The sequence below is a fragment of the Lissotriton helveticus genome, chromosome 12, assembly GCF_964261635.1.
Source record: "Lissotriton helveticus chromosome 12, aLisHel1.1, whole genome shotgun sequence".
Taxonomy (NCBI): domain Eukaryota; kingdom Metazoa; phylum Chordata; class Amphibia; order Caudata; family Salamandridae; genus Lissotriton; species Lissotriton helveticus.
The window spans coordinates 901,248,923-901,269,231 of record NC_136073.1 but is presented as its reverse complement, the minus strand read 5'-3'; the positions used below and the strand labels follow the sequence as shown (position 1 = coordinate 901,269,231).

Sequence of the window (20,309 nt, the reverse complement as noted above, 5' to 3'; positions counted from 1 at the left end):
TGGGGGAGGTGAGGTGTAGCCTACTCTTCAGTGCCCGCCATCTTTTAGATGGCAGGCACTCCCCAATCAGGATTAGGGATTGTGCCCACTCCAATACATGGGGTGAGCACACCAAGGGTGTAGTCACCCTAAGGTCAGTAGCCCATTGGCCACTGATCTCGAGACCCCTAAAAAGCCCCTAAATACAGTATTTAGGGGGCAGCCCTGAACCAAGAAGGCAGATTCCCGCAACCTAAGAAGAAAAAGGACGAAAGAAGGCGCCCAGCAGAGGAGACAGCAGGGAACAACTGACTTGGCCCCAGCCCTACCGGCCCGTCTGCAGTTTCTAGAGATCCTGCGAAAGAAATAGTCTTGTCCTGCAGCCAGCGACCTCCAGAACCCCTGGGAGGACGGACTGCCTTCAACAAAGACCAGATCTACTGTGAACAGCAGCTCTGTTCACAAGAAACGCCCAAAAAAGACTCTGAGCCTGCTGAGAAAAAAGAAACCCGACCCCTGGAACCACCACTGCACACGTGGCATACGGCCCGAGTTCGTGTTGCCCACCGGTCAAGGCGAGGTCCTCCACCGCTCCAGAGTCCACTGTGGGTTGACCCCTCCAGGACTCCCTGACGTCGCCTTCAGCCTCTGCACGGAGCCCTTCCCCAACTGCGAGTGGCCCGGTAAGGTGGAATCCAACCTCAAAAAACACCCCAGCATCCAGCCACCCTGCACCCTGGAGAAGAGAACCTGAGGTGCACCTACGTCCCCGAGCACTCCAACTTATCTGCCCAGCTGTTGGCTCCTCCCGGAAGTCTTCCTGGTCCGAGCCTGCAGCTGAAAACCAAAGCCGAAAATCCCCATTGAAAACAACAGGGTGCAGGGTGCCAAAACAGCACCCTGCACCCAGCTGCTCCTGCGCCGCTGTGGGTGCACTTTTTGTGCTAAACAAGATCCCCTTTTGCCCTGAGCCTAACACCAGGGGCTTGGCTCCCACAACCTTGTGGCCTGCTCGTCGGCAGCCACCAACTGGAGGCCCTCTATCCCCCTTTGGATAACATTGGGCCTCAGCACCCGTATGCCCTAGTGCCGCTGAGGGTGTAACAAGAGTGCATCCTTGACCCACCACACACCACCACACCCAACAGCTACCACGTCGCCGCTGGAGCAAGATCACCGAGGACCAACTGACCACCGCCCTCGCCCTGGAACCACCCGCAGACCCCACCGACCCTGACACCGCCACCATCAACCTCAAACAGTGGATCTACAACTGCGCCGACGCCCTAGCCCCACTCAAGACCTCCGCAACCAATCGCACTAACAAGAAAGCCGCATGGTTCACCGAAGACCTCCAAGCGCACTTGTCGGAAGCTGGAAAAGAACTGGCTCCACGACCGAACATCATACAGCTACACCGCCTTCAAGGACGCCACCCGCAGACACCACCAACTCATCAAGACCGCCAAGAGGACCGCCAAGAGGACCGCCAAGAGGACCGCCTGGACAACAACGCACACAACAGCAAAGAGCTCTTCAACATCGTGAAAGACCTGTGCGACTCACTGGCCACCTTCTTCCACCGCAAGATCACCGACATCCACAATAGCTTCAACACCGACACCCCCACCTCTGCTGCCGAGACCACCACCCCCGCGACCCCCACCCGCATCAGCCGTCTGACCACCTGGTCCAACGTCAGCAACGAAGACACCATGAAGACCATGAACTCCATCCAGTCCGGATCCCCATATGACCCATGCCCTCATCACATCTTCAACAAAGCCTGCATAGCCATCGCACCACACCTCAGGAAAACAATCAACATCTCCTTCGAGATAGCAACCTTCCCGAAGAGCTGGAAGCACGCCGAGATCAACGCCCTACTGAAGAAACCCAAGGCGACCTCAAGAACTTCCGGCCGATCTCATTGCTCCCCTTCCCAGCGAAAGTCACGGAGAAGATTGTCAACAGACAGCTGACCCGCTACCTCGAAGACAACAATATCCTGGATCAATCCCAATCCGGCTTCCGCAGCAACCACAACACCGAGACCGCCCTCATCACCGCCACCGACGACATCAGGATCCTCATGGACAAAGGAGAAACAGTCGCCCTCATCCTCCTGGACCTATCAGCAGCCTTCGACACGGTCTGCCACCGCACCCTAACAACACGCCTCCATGACGCCGGAATCCAAGAGAAGGCCCTGGCCTGGACCACATCCTTCCTCTCCGGCAGAACCAAGAGCGTCCGCCTCCCACCCTTCGCTCCTCGACTCCGCCCTCTCCATGACCAAGTAAGTCAACGATGTCTCCGCGTCCTGCTTCAACACCCTCTGAATGCTCCACAGGATCTTCAAATGGATCCCCTCCGACACAAGGAAAACAGTCACCAAGGCCCTCGTCACCAGCAGACTGGACTACGGGAAGGCCCTTTACGCAGGAACAACAACCAAGCTCCTGAGACAGCTGCATAGCATTCACAACGCCTCGGCACGACTGATCCTCCACATCCCCCGACGCAGCCACATCGCACCCAACCTAAGAGGCCTACACTGGCTCCCCGTCGACAAGAGGATCACCTTCAAACTCCTCACCCATGCACACAAAGCCTTACACAACACCGGACCGGCATACCTCAACGACCGACTCAGCTTCTACACCCCCACCCGCAGTCACTCCTCTGCCAACCTCGCCCTCGCCACAGTGCCACGCATCTGGAAAACCACCGTCGGCGGCAGATCCTTTCCCTACCTCGCCGCAAAAACCTGGAACACGCTCCCCACCGACCTACGGCAGACCCAGGACCTGCTGGCCTTCAGAAGACGCCTCAAGATCTGGCTCTTCGATCAGTAGCAGCCCCCACCTTTCCCCCCCCCCCCCCCCCCCCCCCCCCCTCAGCGCCTTGAGGTATGTAGTGCGCTTTACAAATGATTGATTGGTCCCTGGTCGTGTAGGTCATTGTAGGTGTGCCCGCATCTTGAACTGGTGTACTCGGTAAAGTATATATTTAAATAAAGCCCAGAAAATGTAAAATACGTTGGGGGGGATCAAAAAGTTATTACTAGTTTTTAACCCAATTTCATGAGGCGGGCACATACTGGAGAGAAAAGCCGTTCAGGTCTCGCGTGGGGCATCGAGAGAGCTTTATGAATTACAATGCAATAGAAAAGCATTCAAGATGAGAGCGAAATGTCCAGCCATTTACAGGACCCGAAGAGCAAGCGATCCTGCAAAGACGCACAAATACCTTTCATAACCGCTGAAGGATGAACAGCCGAGAACAGTCCAGAAACCGGTAATAACCGCTGAATGGTTCACAGTTGAGCAGTCCAGACTCTGCTGCTTTTGTAGATTCCGGTTTTAGGATTTGAGTCCATCATCGCCTGGTTTGAAGTTTGTCGGAGACATAGAACGCGTTGAGGATAACTCTGACACGCCTCCTTTTAAAATTATTAACTGTTTGCTCTCCTTACCTTAAATATATTTTCCTAAATTGTTCCATTTTTGAGGGAGTTAGGTGTTAAAATACAAGAGACAAGTTTTTTGGGTTTTTTTAACCATCAGATTGTTTTTCTCTTTGCTATTTTGAATTGCAGCGCCGCCTCTGGGTGGAATGAGGCAGCCAAGGTGTGCTGATGGTCTCTGCAGAGGAGGCCTTGAACCAAGTGACGTCAGATTAGTGTTTTTTTCTTTGGTAGACTGCATCAATCAACTCTAAATCTACAAACAGGACAACTGATGGCTTCTCGTTGGTACTCAATAAAGACAGTGACAACTTGCTCTGAAGTTGAAGCACAATGAACAGAAATTGAAAGCATATATGAGAGCGGGTGCAAAAATACATGGTAAAGCGAGTGCTTACAGCACAACTCAAGAGCTAGACTTCGATAAAGTGGAATACACTCTACACAGCACAAAATAAAAGTTCATTAGTGGACGTACCAAGCGGGCCAACTGTTGGCCTCCAAGCTTAAAGTAAACCTGACCCGGGATAGGGCAGGCGTCCGCGACGCTGCTGGCAAGATGGAGCTCTCCGAGTCAGATACCCCTGGGGTCTTTGGCTACTAGGGGTCTTAAAGTACAAGAGCTGAGCCCCCTGAGCGTAGATTGACAGCTGGAAGATATACCTGCTAGAGACCCCAATAAACAGGCAACACGCTAGAGCCTCCCATAACAGCGGTGGAGGTGATCTCCGGCATAGATAAATTACAAGCGGGTACATCTCCAGGGCCCCATGGGTTCACCACATTCTGTATTAAACTGTCTTGTTGAACCCTCTCCCTGATTCTGACCGGGGTCTTCAATGCTTTTGTGGGACAAAGACTGTTGTCTAAAACCGTGCTGGGCGCAATGGTGGTGGTGCGGCCCAAACCTGGGAAAGACCCTAGCCCTTGCAGCTCGCGCCGCCCATCTGGTTATTAAACATGGATGTGAAGCAATTCATGAGTGTCCTCCAGCCAGACTGGGTAATCATGCAGGCCTGATAGACCCAGGCCTATCAGGCTTCATAGCGGGGCGACATTTTTGGAAATAGCACGAAAAAAATGTGCGGATATCATAGACATTGTCAACAGAATCCAGAACAAGCAATCCTATTATTGTTAGATGCGGGAAAAGCATTGGATCTGGAAAACTGACAGTTTCTGGGGCACACCCCAGAAAAATGTGGCTTCTTTCCCAAGTTTAAAGACTGAGTCCTTTGAGGCTACATGGATCCTTATGCATTCCTGAGGGTAATGGGAGAGGCAGGCTTGGGTTCACCCAGCATTTTCAAGCAGTATCCAGCTACTTCGCTTTGATTTGTCGCGGAAGTGATCCATACGTAAAGCTAGTGGTGCCGCACTGACCATGTGATACCTGGGATTGAATTATGGTCAGCCCCCTGATGAGACGGACAGTTCACAACATGGGGTTTGCATTTGTTCCCTGTTGCAAGGTGGCTCCGATGCTATGGGGAAAGTCGCAACATGTGGAGAACTCTCCCCTTTCAGCCCCATGACAGGGAGCATGGTTACCCAGCAGAAGATCTCCATTTTTTTCAGGCATGGACTGTAGGGAAGGTGTAGGACACTGTGGGCTTGTCTTACGAAGGGGACGTTAAGTCAATCGATTGTATCTTCCGTGGGATATCCTGGGAAGGGACGCTAATCTATCTCCCGCAAGGACGCGCCACACGGTGCACACACCCCTGCGACAGCTCAACAAACTAATAACCAGGAAAGACTGTGCCCTTGCCGATGAAATACCTGTAAGACTTTCTGTTGGAGAAGAGGTGGGTTCAGCATGCTAGCCTGTAGGGGCACCCCCATGCAGGTGTACCCCACAGAGACACCCTCACATACTTATTTATTTCTGAATTTTATATAGCACTAACTTGACCCGAAGGTATCAAGGCGCTTTACAGAGGAACATGACGTGCTACATATAGAATCGATAAACTCCTGTGAAAAGAGTGAGCGAAGCACAGTGGGATATGTGAGCAAATAGCAGCAGATACCAAGGTACATAAAGCGTAAATAAAAATACAAAGCGTGTGTAGACTTAAAGAACTGAGGTAGTAAAGGGGGGGGGTTCCAGGGTGGGGAGAGTAGGTGCACAGTTCTCCTCGAGGTGGGGAACGAACATGACAGCTTACACTCATGTTCAAGACAAGTTAGCACTTGATAGTAACAGGAGGTGCATAGGGAGAGCATAACAATATAAAGTAAAGGGAAAAAAAGAGTAAATGAGCTACTGTGGGATATGTAAACACAGTAGTACCAGAACCTGACTTACATAAAGTGTAAATAAAAATACACGTCGACAATAAATAAAGAAGAGCGAAAGGCAGCTAATTTCTTACGGTAGTTGGGGTGGGGGGTAAATCAAGATTTTGACGTTTTTTCTCCAGGTTGTAGATTCACCAAGAAAGCCGAAACTGCGGTCAGAGCACCGCGTAGGGAAGGCCGAACGTATCCTACAAGAGCCGAAGGAATCCATGACGGGTTCAGACTTGTTTCCTATGATAAGAAGTCTAGGCTCTGGAAGTAGGGGGGTGCGGGAGTACCCACAAAATAACAGTGTTGGAATTCATGAGGTTCAAGACCAATAAAGATAGATGTAATTATTTTTTGGGTAACTTTTAGCTGTGCTCAAAGCAGACGTCAAATGTCAGGTTATGTCTTCTGACAAATTGCTTTTTGTTCTTTTAACCTCTTCCGTGCTCAGGACGGCCCCCGGCTGTCCGACGTCACGGTGGGCGTGTGCTGAGGACGGCCAGGGGCCGACCGAATCCCGCCCACTTATTAATTTTCCCGCAGAATTCGGGCAGCGCCGAAAGGGTTAAGCTGGAGTTTGGTGTTTACCTTTCTTTGACGGCAAAGACAGAATTTGGTTCAGTGGGCTGTGACAGCCCTACTGGGGTACAGGGGTCGTGAAAGGAAAGGCTGCTGGATGCCATTGTTTCTAACATTCAACAACATTTAAATCCAGTAAATGAACCGTACAAATACTTCAAAATACATCAGCAGTCAGGATGGACAAATGAGGCCACTTTTTAATTCTGAAGTGTGATGGAAGCAAAGGTTTTAATAGGATCAAAACAAATAAGACACTTTAGTGGGTGGTGTGCGAATGTTAACTACTCGTTGAAACCAGTTGTCGTGTGTGCACTGCATAGTTTTACTTATAAAACTGTGTGTGTAAATTCAGTGACCATTCAATGGGAACCGGCCTGTGTGTGAAGCACCCACACCATGCTCTGATGATATTTGTGACAATGTGCTCCAAAATGCTCAACCGGCTTCATACTACATCCTTACTATGCTTCTACTCCATATTCGTGGCTCATTTGCGGTGCTTGTTCGTTGGGTAGCACTGGGATTTTTCAGTCCCTGTGACTTCAGGGAAGTAACATTGGCGGTAGCACCCCCACTCTGAAAATATTTCTAGTACCACTGGGTAAGAGATATCCACCAGCCTCGAAAAAACCAAGCGTCAAAGATGTTGTAGGGAACACAGGTAGCATGTATTTGTAAAAGCAAAAAGTGAGCTTGACGCTGAATGGGGTGAGCTGCTGCAGGAAAGCGTACGCTGCCAAATGTGACCTAGCATAATGCCGTCGTACGTCTTCTGCCTTTAGTCACTTGGGTACTCATTATAACGAGACAAAGTAGGTTAGCTCCTGTGTAAATCAAACTGCTGTTGTCAATAGCTTTATTAACCCCCGCCGCTGGTCATAAGTTGTCAGAAAGAAACTCTTTTGGGCCATATAATGCTCAAGCGGTACATGTTGGCAGCAGAGGTGGCTCCCGTGAAGAGCCACAAAATGGAGGCGACGTGGACACCGCAGCTGGGCTGCTTCACTGGAGCGAGGGCTGGGACCATGGTTCTTGTAAGTGACATCAGTTTTAGGAACCCTTTACGGTCCTCTTTTGGCGTCACAGCCTCTCTTAGAGGGGTTCATCTCAGCTGCCACATTTTGGTGGCCCTGGAGTTGACGAAATAAACTTCCTAACATGCCCTTCCCACACATTTTCAACATGTCGGAGTCAGAACTCTACACAAAGGACACATCTGCTCCAAACACTTCCTCGTTGACTGGTGATAGTTCCGCAGAGGAGGCCCCTATGACTTTGCTCGCCTCCTCTCCACGTATTCTTCATGTCAAGGCTTGTTTGGGGCTTTCCTTTGGACTCCTGTTTCAGCAAACAGGACTTGCTTTTTTCTTATATTTTGACATTTTGATGTGAGAATTCATAGCCTCTGCAGAACTTTGCAGTTTTATTTGAGTAGTGTATGTCTTTGTTCTTTATTGTTCATTTATAATTTGAATGTTTAACTATGATGGACATGTTAAAACAGCTATAGTTTTGTGTAGTTCCTATAAAACTAAATAGGATGTGCGCGTTTAGACAACATACGCTGCAGGGTTGTGTACAGACTGATTCTAGACACCCCTATCAAGTATGTTAGCCTGTATACCAGCTAGCCCACAGTGCCACTAGAAACCCCTCTTACCAAGGAGAGAATAGTTCTTGGCAACTATCGAACATGACAGCCCTGATCCCTCAGGATCGTGGAAACAGTGTGATGCTTTTCGCTCAGTCATTCGTGCCCATTTGTCTCAGAGAGATACACCGAATAAACGGTGGGGACGTTTGTCAATGAGCATTTATCGAAACAGCGTCATTCTAGTGTAAAATAGATGTGCTCAAACAACCATTAGACAGAAACAGATACAAATGATTATAAGCACTAAGAGAGTAAAAGGACGGGAGATTTCTCCTATCGTGTTAAAATAATAAATACAGGCAAGTATAAAAAATATGACAGTAATGAATGCGTACCCCTATGAAGCAACCCTAACATACGTTTAGCTAAGTGTACCTATCATGTATGTAGGTGTAGAAGCCAAGAATCCCTCTAGGATAAAGTTAACCCCATTACCTGAAGTGAGAGACTGTGGGACCCCGTCTTTGTCTCGAGATGGACACCCCGCAAGGGATGTCAGACCAATACGAGCTGGAGTGTCTGCGTACAGGAACCTCCGCGTCTCGCGACAGTGTGTCGTCATGGAAGTACTTTTCTCCTCTGACTACATCAGCAAGATATGGTGTTTATATACCCAAAGTGGTACACTCTGGGGTTCTACATTGCTGTGTCATGTCGGACCTAGGATGACAGAAGGAATGACCCTTATACATAGTTATTATGCAGGAGATGGTAGTCCTGTTGAGTTTCCACGAATCCTCATGCATAGTGGATGAGGCTTGTTTTCAGGGAAACCCCTACGTCCTATAAGCAGTACCATAACTGGGTAAAAGGTCAGACCCAAGAACCATTATGTAGTGTAATGGTAGGGGAGAATATAGGTGAAAGGTTAGGTGACTACCTGAGCCTGTTTGGGGTACCCGTATGGAACATAACAATAGTTTGCTTTTAGTCTGTAAAGCTGTGTGCACACACGCGGGCCCTCAGGTGTGTCACTAAGTGCACGGAGCATGCACACAGACGTGCTGAGGCGGGCACCCAGCATTGTGTTGGAATGATCTGGGCTCTGACTTTGCTGCCCCCCCCCCCTGTGCTGTACAGAACCGTGCTCAGGTGAGTACACTACTATGAACCGCACTGTGTGGACACAGTACCCCTTGTCCCTACCATGACTGAAGTTGGTCGGTTTATCCCCTCCCCAGACTTCCAATGCCAGCTCCGATCGGTTTATTGGCAGTAAGCTTGTCTCAGGCTCGCAGATTGAACCTTCTCACAGTATTGGGGCGTTTGTCCTGAAACCTGGGGGCCGATGCTACGGCAGACTTCCTCAATCCCACCCCACAAGCATTGCCAGACTAAGATGGGGTTCCAGCTGGAAAAGCAGGAGGAAAGTTTTGCAGTGGGAGAGGTTCGCGTCTCTGTCCCATGAAGGGCTGTCATAGAATCATATTAAAAGCAATGGGGTTTTTAAAGAACTTATGGACCTTCACTTGGAAAGATTCCATGTTTGTTCTTAAAATGTGCAATAATTGTTTGAAACTTGTTGGTCAGCAGTGTCACTTGTGTTTGAAGCACCTGAGAACTTTTCGACAAAGTCATCCAGGTGTTCTAACAGCTCTGAGCCTTCTAAAGGACTTCAAATAACATTGGGAAGATTGATAAATATAACAGTGATTTCTTGTTCTATTGACACTTCTTTGTGAACTAAAAGCTCGCCGCCTTCCAATAAAGACACGGTGCAAAGGAAGCCTGCAAAAGGTCTACGGGTGCATTGCTAATTTTTGCATGAAAAACGACGTGTACCACTACGCAAAATTAGCATTTCTCACATATTGGTGTGAAGACCCACCCTTGACTAGTAATTGCACTTTCATATGCAGAAAAACGTGGTCTTTATGCCGGGGGATGGGGTGTCCTAGCTTCGGCCTCATAAGACGCTTCAAACGTTTTGAAGTCTGAATGGCCAAAAGCCCTCCAGAAACATGATCCGATGAGGCAGAGACTTCCAGGGTTTAAAACGAGATGTACTCGTACGTAGTTCCATCGAGGTCCCTTCGCCGTAGCGACCACATTAACTATATCCCCCTCCTGGGTAGCTCTGTCCCCTCCTCTGTGCTGTCTTTCTGCCTTCAGAAATAGAAACTATAAATCACAAGTGTTCTGTTTGCACCACACTTGGCTATTGATCGCCATTTTGTGGCATTCAAGTGGTGTCCTTGAAACATTGTACGCAAGTGCGCTGATCTGGGGATCCCTGCTTCTGTTGTTGTTGGGGCCTTTGCATTGGTTCATTCTGCTGGTGTAATGTTAGTATTCCAGCTGTATGTATCTTAAAGGTGTATTGATGGTGGGTGACTTCAGCCATCCCTTGTTGATAAAAATCCTGATGGAATGCCCCTGTTTTTGTATCCTCTTCCAGCTTATCACTGCAAGTGTGTGGACCCCTGGCTGACCCAGACCAAAAAGACCTGCCCCGTGTGCAAGCAGAGGGTGGTGCACGCGGCCGAGGACTCCGAGTCTGACGAAGAGGTCCAACGAGGAGCTGACGAGGAGGAAGGTGAGGACGAAAGGGACTCCGAGCGCACTCCTCTGCTGCGGCCTTCCTCGTCCACGGGGACGCAGTCCTTCGGCAGCATGGCCGAGTCCATGGCTCATCCTGATGACGAGGAGGTGGATTCATCCGACGAAGAAGAGGAAGAGGATCACCCAAGCAGCCATTTCAGGGGAGCGGATAATCAAGACGAGACTCTGCTATCCGAGCCGCTGCCCGTCCATGGCTCGATCAATGTTTAACCCACCTCAGAACCCCACCTGTACCTAGGGCTCCTCACTAATGACACATCTGGCTTTATTACTTGTGTTAAATGCAGATTGTGCGACCACTAAACGGATTGCTGGGGTAGCCTCTAGCCACAGAACTGGAGAGGAATTGCACCAGGACGTGACTTGAGCGTCTGCCATAATGTGATTGTGTTAGAGAAGGCCGGGCGCCCGTATGGGCTCCGGCTGCAGCACATTACTTTTTAATGCAGGGAGTGGACTGCTACTTTATTGGGGAAATAGAAAGGGTAAGTAGAATTCCAGCTGTTTGCTTCAGTGGTGGAGGCACCCTGACAATACTCCAGTATTACTTTCTTTAAACCGAGTCTTTGGCAAACGATCATCTGCCTTCTGGGCCAAGTATCTTCAGGAAGGAGACGACCACCGTGCATCTTGGCCAAGTGTTGATTGGGTCTTGACCAAGCTTGCTTTGGAGGAGCCATGTTGCTGGGGTCAGGGCTCCTCCTGCCCAGAAGGGGACAGGTTATTTGCTCTGAAGGACACAGCTTGATTTGTGACAGCGTTCTGTGGAAGGGGCAGATTCCTTGGCTCGTGGGCAAGCATGTCGCAGGGGAAAGGTCCTTTGGGTCATGACCAAGCATGCTCTGGAGGGATCGTACCCCTTGCAGTATTGCCTTGAAGGCTTTGGAGTGCACAGACTCATGGGTCTGTTGGCCAATCAGGCTCCTCAAAGGACATAGTCATTGGGTCTTGGGCAGATATGCTGCGAAAGAATATATTTTTGGGGGGTCCTGACATTGCCTGCTCTGGAGTGGGCAGATTCCTTGGCTCCTGGTCAAACACACTCTGGGGAGGACATAGTCATTGGCCAACTTATTTTAGGGGGGGGAGGGGGAAGGGGGGAGATTTTTCTGGCTCCAGCCAATCACACTCTGAAGACAGCAGATGTTTTGAGGTGTTGGCCAATCATGGCCCAGAGGCGAAATCCACGGGACACAGCCAAGCATGCTTTTGCATGTGTTGGCTGCCATTGGTTCTAGCGAGGCATGCGTCTTGTGGTGTCACTGGCATTACCTTGGGGTATGACCACGGGGTATCTGGTCATATTCAGTATCTTTCGCCTGCGTGTGCCACAGTGTTTGAGTGAGTGCAAGAAAAGGAATGCTTCAGATCCCTCCTCACATGCAGGGAAGTCTCGGGTTATTGCTGTCTGAATTAGCCTGCCCTCTTCGGGGCAGAGGACTCCTTTCCTTGGGTTGTTACATTCATTTACCTCTGGGTTACGTTGTTTTTCCAGCAGTGCCAGATCCTTCTCCGGCCAGAACAGTATTGAGCCGTCATCGTCTTTGATGAAGCGCGAACCCTGTCGCAAGTACCTCATGAAGATATGTATTCCATGAGCAGCCTCCGGTGAAGGGACTCCTCCTACTGGGGTCTTGAGTAGATGCAGCCCAGAGTGGTACTTGTGTGTGCTCAGCGGGCCCCAGAACAAGGCTCCTTTCATATGGGGCGACTCCTACAGCTCCGGCCCTATAAAGGGTGCCAGGAACCTGCTATTCCTAGGAGCAGTGGGACAGGTTCCTCATGAGGGACAGTGTAAGAGCCCTCTAGGCCCAGTGTTTACCTGAAAGTCTTTAATTATTCTGAAATGGGACATAAATGTTGCTTTCGGTGTCTTCCTGGGTATTTTCACATTGCGTTGTTTCTGGTTGAAAATCTTCAGGAAGACCCCTATGGTTCAGTGCAATCGAGTACTTCGACCAAAAGAGGTACGAAGGGTGTTTGTACGCCTGGTCATCTTATAAAAAAATCCTCATCTTGAACCAGAGAGGGCCTAAGCCCATAAATGGGACCACAGTTTTCTTCCGAGGAGTCCATGTAGATCCTGTGCCGATCTCGTGTGAGGTCTTTCGGTTTATTTCTTCCTGAAAGATTTTGAAATCCTGTATTTCTTGGTTGAAAATAGATATGTTACATTTTTCTCAATACCCTTTAACCTCCACCCTAAACAGAAGCATTTGCTCCTCAGAGTAAGTCATTCCACCACTATATTATTGATGCCATCGTTGCTTTGAAAAACATTTCTTTGTGCTGTGTGTTTTGCTTTGGCCCCACACAATGGTCACTCGTTTTGTAGTGGCGATGTGGTTAATCTGCAGAGCCGCACCCTTCATCTAGCCGAGGCGCGGGGTAGAGGCATCGTGTGCATGGACCCCTCTCGCTCCCTTCTTCAGGAATGAAGAGTTCTTTTGTTCCTCGTGTATACAGAGGGCAGTCAGTTCCTGTGGTGCATTAACCACCTCTTTCCACTCTGAGGCAGAGAGACAGCTTCCATGCCTAGAAGGGAGCCACAGTGGGCCAGAAATTATGGGACCATCTGGACTGCTCAGGAGACGTAGTTAACAGGTAACAGCTGGGGTCACTTTTCAAGACGTGTGTGAACAGCCTTGCTGAAGTCCTCCGGTGGCAGCTGCTCGTACAAGGTACAGGTGACCACCAAGAGACTACTGGTGCAGAGTTACAGGTAAAAGGCAGACTCTCTTTGTGGAGAGTGTTCAAGCCGCGTGGCTCATCTTGTTGCGATGTCTACTTCCAAGTCAAGGGTAGTCGTGTAGCTCTGGCCATTATTACGCTCCTGCGTATCCAGCAGTCAAAATGTGAACATGGGTTTCCTCACAGGGGCTTCACTTTGACTCTGTTGTGAGGGATGAACGTACTTTAGAAGCCATTTTTCCCCATTCCAGGTTTGCCCGGTGGCTACCTGAGCATACCAGGCGCTGTAACTCCTGTGTCCGCCTGCATCCCATCGAACGCCATTTCTCCCGACTCTGAAGCTTCCTCCAGGGCCTGTATTGCAGTGCACACGGGTCTTCGACATTTGGAAGTAATGCAGAGTGCATCCTAAGATTGCAGAACCGCAGTCTAAGGATGGAAGAAGTGGTGCAACCATTATGGTGAAATTCTGGTTAGTCCAGTACCATTATTTGGATGAGTGAACTCTAATGTCTCCGGACAACTCCTTTCGCTCTCTCCAGTGGACTGCCTTTTTGGGACGTTGGAGCATGCTACAGCTGGGCCAACTGCTTATATGCATGGACGTCTATATAACTTTGAATCATTGGCCACCATAGGCTGGCAGGCCATCGTACCGAGCGGCGTTAGTTGAAGCCGTCTATAAGGACCCAAACCCTTTCCAGGCACATCATTCGACACCCTGCATGTGTGTGGATTGTCAGCCTAGCGTAATCTTAAAGAAGAACGTGCGACAGTAAGGCTGCGGAATTGACTGATGGACAGAAGTGGTTCCTAATATTCACAGAAGTAACCACAGCGCTGCAGAGTACTGCTGAAGGAGCATTCTGGAAGCAGGTTGATTTCATGAGATTGGTGGTTCTTAAACGTGCCCTTCTGGTGGATACACCTCGCAGAACCAGTGGGTTATAGTACACCTCCGGCGCGGAAGGCTACGCCCCCAAATCATCATTTCCGTTATCACATTCAGGGGCACCCACACCTTCATTCAGCGTAAATAATGCTTCGTCTTTCTTCCGGTGAATGGCTGAAGGAAGGTGGCTGTGGTGGTTAGGGAAGTGACGGGCTTGAACGAAAAGGGTGTTTGCGGCCTCCTCCGAGGTCTCCACACAGGTGGTCGTGTTTAAATGGCGCTCATCTGCTCCTCGCCAAAGGGGCATCCCGTAGCACATACCATCTGCTCTGTAGTGTTGTCCTCTGTAAGTGGCGTTTACACTGTCCTGTGGAGGAGCCAGAACAGGCCTCTGTACACCTCAGGAGACTTCTCCCATAGATTGGTGCCTCAGAAAGATGGAGGGGGTAAAGGAAAAGGCCAGGATTGGTGTGCAGGCGGCACAAGTATTCCACACATCCTAAAGTTAGTGCAAATCTTTCTGATTGTGTTCAGTAATTCTAGACACCCTGTTTCCACGTGAAGCCCCCACAAGAGTGATCACTAACAACATTACTAAGAAGGCATGGCTCAGGGACCTTTTCTTTGATGTAGCCCATGCCTGTTTAAAAACTTTAAAAAATGTTAATTGTATTACTTACCACTGCACACTACTTGCAGCCCTTGTAATCCAAATCTTTTATATTTAACAAAACACAATAGTTGGAAATAGAAAACCTTAAGGGTGTACCATGATGCTTTTCAGTGGATTTATATTCACTCTTGCACGCTCGTATAGTTGTTGTCTGATGGCTAGACAGGTAGATTGTAGCATCGACGTCTTGGGTGGAAAGATTGAAATGGCCAAATATTAAATACGCCAAGACTGAGAATCGGACTCCTCACCTTCACATTTGCAAACTTTGTGTCACCCGTCACTCCCTTTTATATCTCCTTCTTATGCCCCTCTCTTTGGGTAGAGAGGCCATCACTATCCCCACCGGAACGTTTCATTGGCAGCAGCGCCCTCTTTCAAGCGTCTTTCCTGAGAGTTGCCAGGTAGCACTCCTAGGATCCTCCCACCCTAGTCTCCTCCCACTATCGCTCGCCCACTGAGCGCTTCAAACTTCTGATCAAAGCGCCCGTACCCTCTCCACCGCCCCATTGTATGCAATGCATGGAAATCATGTATTGTCACTTGTCCTGGAACCAGACTAGCCTACTTTTTGTATTTGTTGGATGTTTACTAATTTGTTGAAAATGCCATTAAACATGCCAAATATCTTTTTCCAACTCAGTTCATTTACAGCCTGTTCTTGAACCTGCCCTGTAACTCTGACTTTTTCCAAGTGATTATTTGATCATGCTCACAAAGCTAAGCGCGCGGCTGAAGATCGCCTGGTTGTATGGTTTCAATCGTATGTATTGATCTTGATTGTGTTGGGTGGTGCCATGCCATGTGGTAACAAATGTAGCATTTTGAGGAGAGTGGGCAGAGAGCCATGAGTCTAAGTCTTGCTAAAGGAATGGTGATCAAAGGATGAGGGGCCTTTCTAGTCTCGAGCAGGACCTCCTGGGAACCCCAGCGTTTCGCTGCTGAACAGCTGTAATCGCAGTTTGTGAATCTCGTCAGACTTCTGATCGGGGATTTGGTTCGTTAGCAGGTCGATGCATGAATAGCGATGGAACAGATATTTACTTGATCCAACCGGCTCTCCTTCATTGCCTCACAATGGAGATCCACTGAGATGATCGGATTTCAGCAGAAGTGACGCCTGCACATGAGGGAGAGAGATTTAAAGAACCTACCACTTGGGTTACCTTTCAGAGAGCGTAGCTCGGGTGGGGATTGATTTCAGAGTGGGGAATGTCCCTTGTTGAAAACTCAAACCACACTTTTGGGGTCCGGTCTGACATGATCAAGCACTTGAGCTCAGGCTCAGGGGGCTGCAGACTTTCACTTTTGGCTACCGACAAAAGCTGTGTAGTTAAAATCAAATGTGATCCTTTCATAAACAGTGAACCAATCACCAAAGAAGTCGAATGGAGTGGGACGGACATTGCCAAAATGTAGTCCGATCTGGTTACAGTGTTAATAGCACATTAAAGAATTTACCATAAGTCCTCCATGGTCGAGATATAACACAAGGGAGTTTATAGACTGGGCTTTAATGAACTGAGAAAAAATATCCACTGTTCTTAATACCCAACTCTTCCCGCCACCTCTTGGGGAAGAGTTCAGCACAGTGTGCCATAGAGGTCGTCAAAGCTACCTGCGACAAAGCAGTTGACGCACATCATTGCAGTCAGCCCCATAGCTCCCTCGTGGTACCAGAATGATAGTGTTAATGTAACTTTGTGCTCAGTCTTGTGCTGGCGACGGTTTGATCTCAGATGCAGAGGTACCCCCCACATGGCACAACTTAGGGTGTTAGCCCACCAGTGTGCCCATGAAGGTTTGACGTGGCACTGAATCACCACAGTTCGCCCGTGTTGATGTGATTGACATATTGAATGTCCCACCCACCTGGAGCTTGAGTCTAATGATTTAGGAAGAACTATGATGTGATGGTATGGAATCTTTTTCCATAAGGAGTTCTGTCCTTAAACATTGCAGGGTAGTGGAGTGGTTCCTACAATTTCCTGACTGTCCCACTGAGACCCGTTCCTCTAAAGAGGTTTGTTCGACCTTATCTTGCTCATTACTTCTGCCTTCATCGCCCTTTTCTCACCTTCATTGGCTGGTCCTAGCTAAGATACAGGACAGTCCTTTTCTCTCCCTCCAGCACCCTTCACTCGCCTTCCCAGTGTCTGGTCTTAGCTCAGATCCAGGACAGCCCTTGTCTCTGTCTCCAACATCCCCCAGTCTCCTTCCTAGTGTCTGGTCTTAACTTGGAATCAGGACAGACCTGGTGTCTGCCTCCATCCCCCTTCACTCTCCTTCCTAGTGTCTGGTCTTAGCTGAGATCCAGGACAGCCCTGGTCTTTGCCTACATCATCCCTCACTCATCTTCCTAGTGTCTGGTCTTAACTTGTGTCCAGGACAGCCCTGGTCTCTTCCCGCCATCATCCCCCAATCTCCTTCCTAGTGTCTGGTCTTAACTTGGATTCAGACAGCCCTTGTCTCTCCCTTCATCATCCCTCACTCTCCTTCCTAGTGTCTGGTCTTAGCTCAGATCCAGGACTGACCTGGCGTCTGCCACCATCACCCCTCACTAGTACCTGGCCTCAGACACACAACAGCCATTGCCTCTGAGCCAAGGCCATCTTAAGCAGGTGAGTTTAGCAAAGAGTGGAGCAAATATTTACTATAAAATTGTGACCTGCTTCTATCCACTTGCTGGGAGTTGCAGAGAAAAGTGAGCAAGAAGAATCCGTAATGTGGCAGTTGTATTATTCCGGTTTGGTAGTTTAGATGGTAAGCTTGTAATTTCACTGTAAAAATTGTACTAGTCTCGATTAAGGGGTTTCCTTCCTTGTGTGCAAATCTTAAGGGGACAAAACCAGGACCTTTTTCTGCCATAACTGGAAGTGAAGGCAATCGCGTTATGCACTTTGTACTTGTGACTGTTAAGGCAGCCCTCACAAACTTACTTCCACTCTGTACAATGTTTTGCAAAATAATTTGTACCCTTATAACTCGTCTGCTGTCATTTCATCGTGTACACAGTGTTGTATTGGTACATTCTGAATTGTAACTTTTATAAATCATTTCTTAAATAACAAACCTTCCCACAGCCACTTGTTATGTTGTTATATGTTTATCTATATAGATCTACTGCTTATCAATTCTCAGCAACCCCATTGGCTTGTTGGCAGGGGATTCGTTATGGTTTAGTTTCTGGGTTTTGGAGAACATGGATGTCCTGAGTTGTGTGTGCCAAGAGAGAGGGTTTTTTGGGGTAAAAGTTAAGTCCTTAGTTATTTTCCTAAACCTAGAAGCATGTTGTGATGGGGAACAGATGACTGTTATTTCTTTGACACCTAGAATTATGGAGTGTTGGGGGTACATTTAAATTCTAGGTTGCTTTCCTGAAACGTATAATTTAGATTAGATTGTTTGCCCAACTCTTTAGGCGGTTGCTTTCTATATATGCGAAAGGTGGTTATCATCAATTAAATGCTCTGCTCCTTACCTTAATTTTAATCACACCCAAGTCCTTGACTTCTGGTCACAGTCTTTGCATAATGAAAGTGAGTTATGGTCTGGAACCAGGCAAGCAGGCTGGCTCTTTCAATGAATTTTAAAAGCTAAGCCTTTCTCCTTACTATGAGGAAATAGCACCTGCCATCTCACCCAGAAGAAATCCCCAAGCTGGAACACAACAGTGAAAGACAATACACTAAAGCGAGAGCCGGGACACCCTTCTGTAAGAAGGAAGAACCAGGACTCTGTGTAATGAAGATTACAGTTAAGTAATTAGAGCATTACCTTTTCATCCGTATTTCTTGTCACAGTCCTTACATTGTGAGGATATACTGACTGGTGTTGAGTCTTAGCGCTTGATCGCTCAGGCCCCCTCACCCCCTCCCCCCGTCATGCCCAGCCATGTGCTTTTTGTGTGTACTGTTTGCAGATAACCACATAGGAAAGGAAGTGATTTTTGATCAAATGAAAAGCCACAGAAGGCTCCCATGGTAAGTCAATCATTTGGGATTGTGAAACTATCCACCATCGGACGGCAGTAGAGGCAGCTGTTACCAATGAGCCAAAATGTACTGAGGGAGGAGAAGGCTGAAACCAGCAACTACAGGCACGCCTACACCCGCAGACATATAGTCGCCCAACTCCTGGGAGCAACATTGATTCTCTAGTATTGGGTCTTTCATAGATTCACATGCTTGACTCATTCCCCGTCTTAGAAATGGGAGTCCAACGGTAAAACTAAAAAGCAGTACAATGTTAATTAAACATAGCCTAGAAATGGTATAGAAACTTCACTTTAGTAACATATCTCTATCTTTTAAAATAACCAAGCCCCAACCAGTTAGGCTGCAGCATCCTCAAGAACTTCCCCCTCTGAGGCTTCCTTCCTGCAGATTTTCTACCCCACATCGTTTGAAGGGAGTCTCCTCTGAGCTATATTTCTTGCTAAATACTGAAGGGTTACCATTTATACAGTTTATACTATAAACATCCTACCATCTGCTTGAGAAATCTGACTTTTCAGTCCATGTGGAACCTGTGGGAAGATGAGACTACACTCTGAAGACTAGCATAAGGACTGCATATACTGGCTCCTCCCATCTCAAAAAGTAAAGGATTGTAAATTCTCCAGTATTGGGGTGTCTTTCATAGATTCACATGGTTGTTTTTTTCCTACTTGAAGATGTCATCTTCTAAATCCCTCTTCAGACCTTGTGAATCTTGTGGAAAGCTTAGGCTGTTTAAAGAAGATCCCCAAAAGAAATGTATTTATTGTCTATATCCAGACCATGAGGTAAAGGAGTGTAAGATCTGCAGAACCTTTCCTCAGAAGACCCTCAGAGACAGGGAAGGTCGTCTCCTCCTGTGGCTGCAGAAGATCAAGGACCAGGATAACCCCCTTTCTGAGGTAGGAAGTATAGCCTCGGGGTCTACTATGTCCTCTAGAAAGAAGAAAGCTGAGGTAGAGATAACTTCTCCTGGGGCAAAGGTCTCGAACAGCCCAATCCTCCAAGGATTCTGGCGGGCCTTCGGCTTCTACTTCAAAAAAAGGCATCTCCACCTTCTAACGCTGGACCTGGAACGCCCCGGAGAAAGTCTGGAAAGTCTTCATCTTCCAAGAGACTATCTCAAAAAAAATTTACCTCAGAAAATGACTTCGTCGACGGCAGCGTCCACGACGGCTTCTCCGTCGACGATTATCATCGTCGATGCATCTTCAATGTCGACGGTTACCTTCTCATTGCCGAAGCCAAAGATGGTAATGTCTTCAGCCTCTTCCCTGTCGACGCTGTTCTCAGTATCAGTTCGACCCATCTCGTCGACTAAGGTAATGCCATCGATCGCCGACGCCCCATCATCGGCGAGAATTCTAAAGGTCCCGTCGACTAGTGTATCGTCGTCGAAGCATACCTCGACAACGCAGACAAGTCATCCCATCGACGGATTCCTCGTCGACGAAGACCACCCGAAGAGTACATCGTCGTCGACTGCCCCATCGTCGACGAAGACCACCTCGTCGTCA

The 20,309-nt window shown here is 48.5% G+C and overlaps 1 protein-coding gene across 1 annotated transcript in view; it reads left to right on the top strand.

The window, feature by feature from the left end:
• The window catches only part of RNF167 (ring finger protein 167), a 265,889-nt gene extending 248,009 nt beyond the window's left edge, over positions 1-17,880 (top strand). The window contains exon 10 of the mRNA XM_078669765.1: positions 10,375-17,880. Coding sequence (XP_078525891.1) covers positions 10,375-10,748 — 374 coding nt within the window. The 3' untranslated portion in view covers positions 10,749-17,880. The remainder of the gene's footprint in view (positions 1-10,374) is intronic.
• The last annotated feature ends 2,429 nt before the right edge of the window (positions 17,881-20,309 follow it).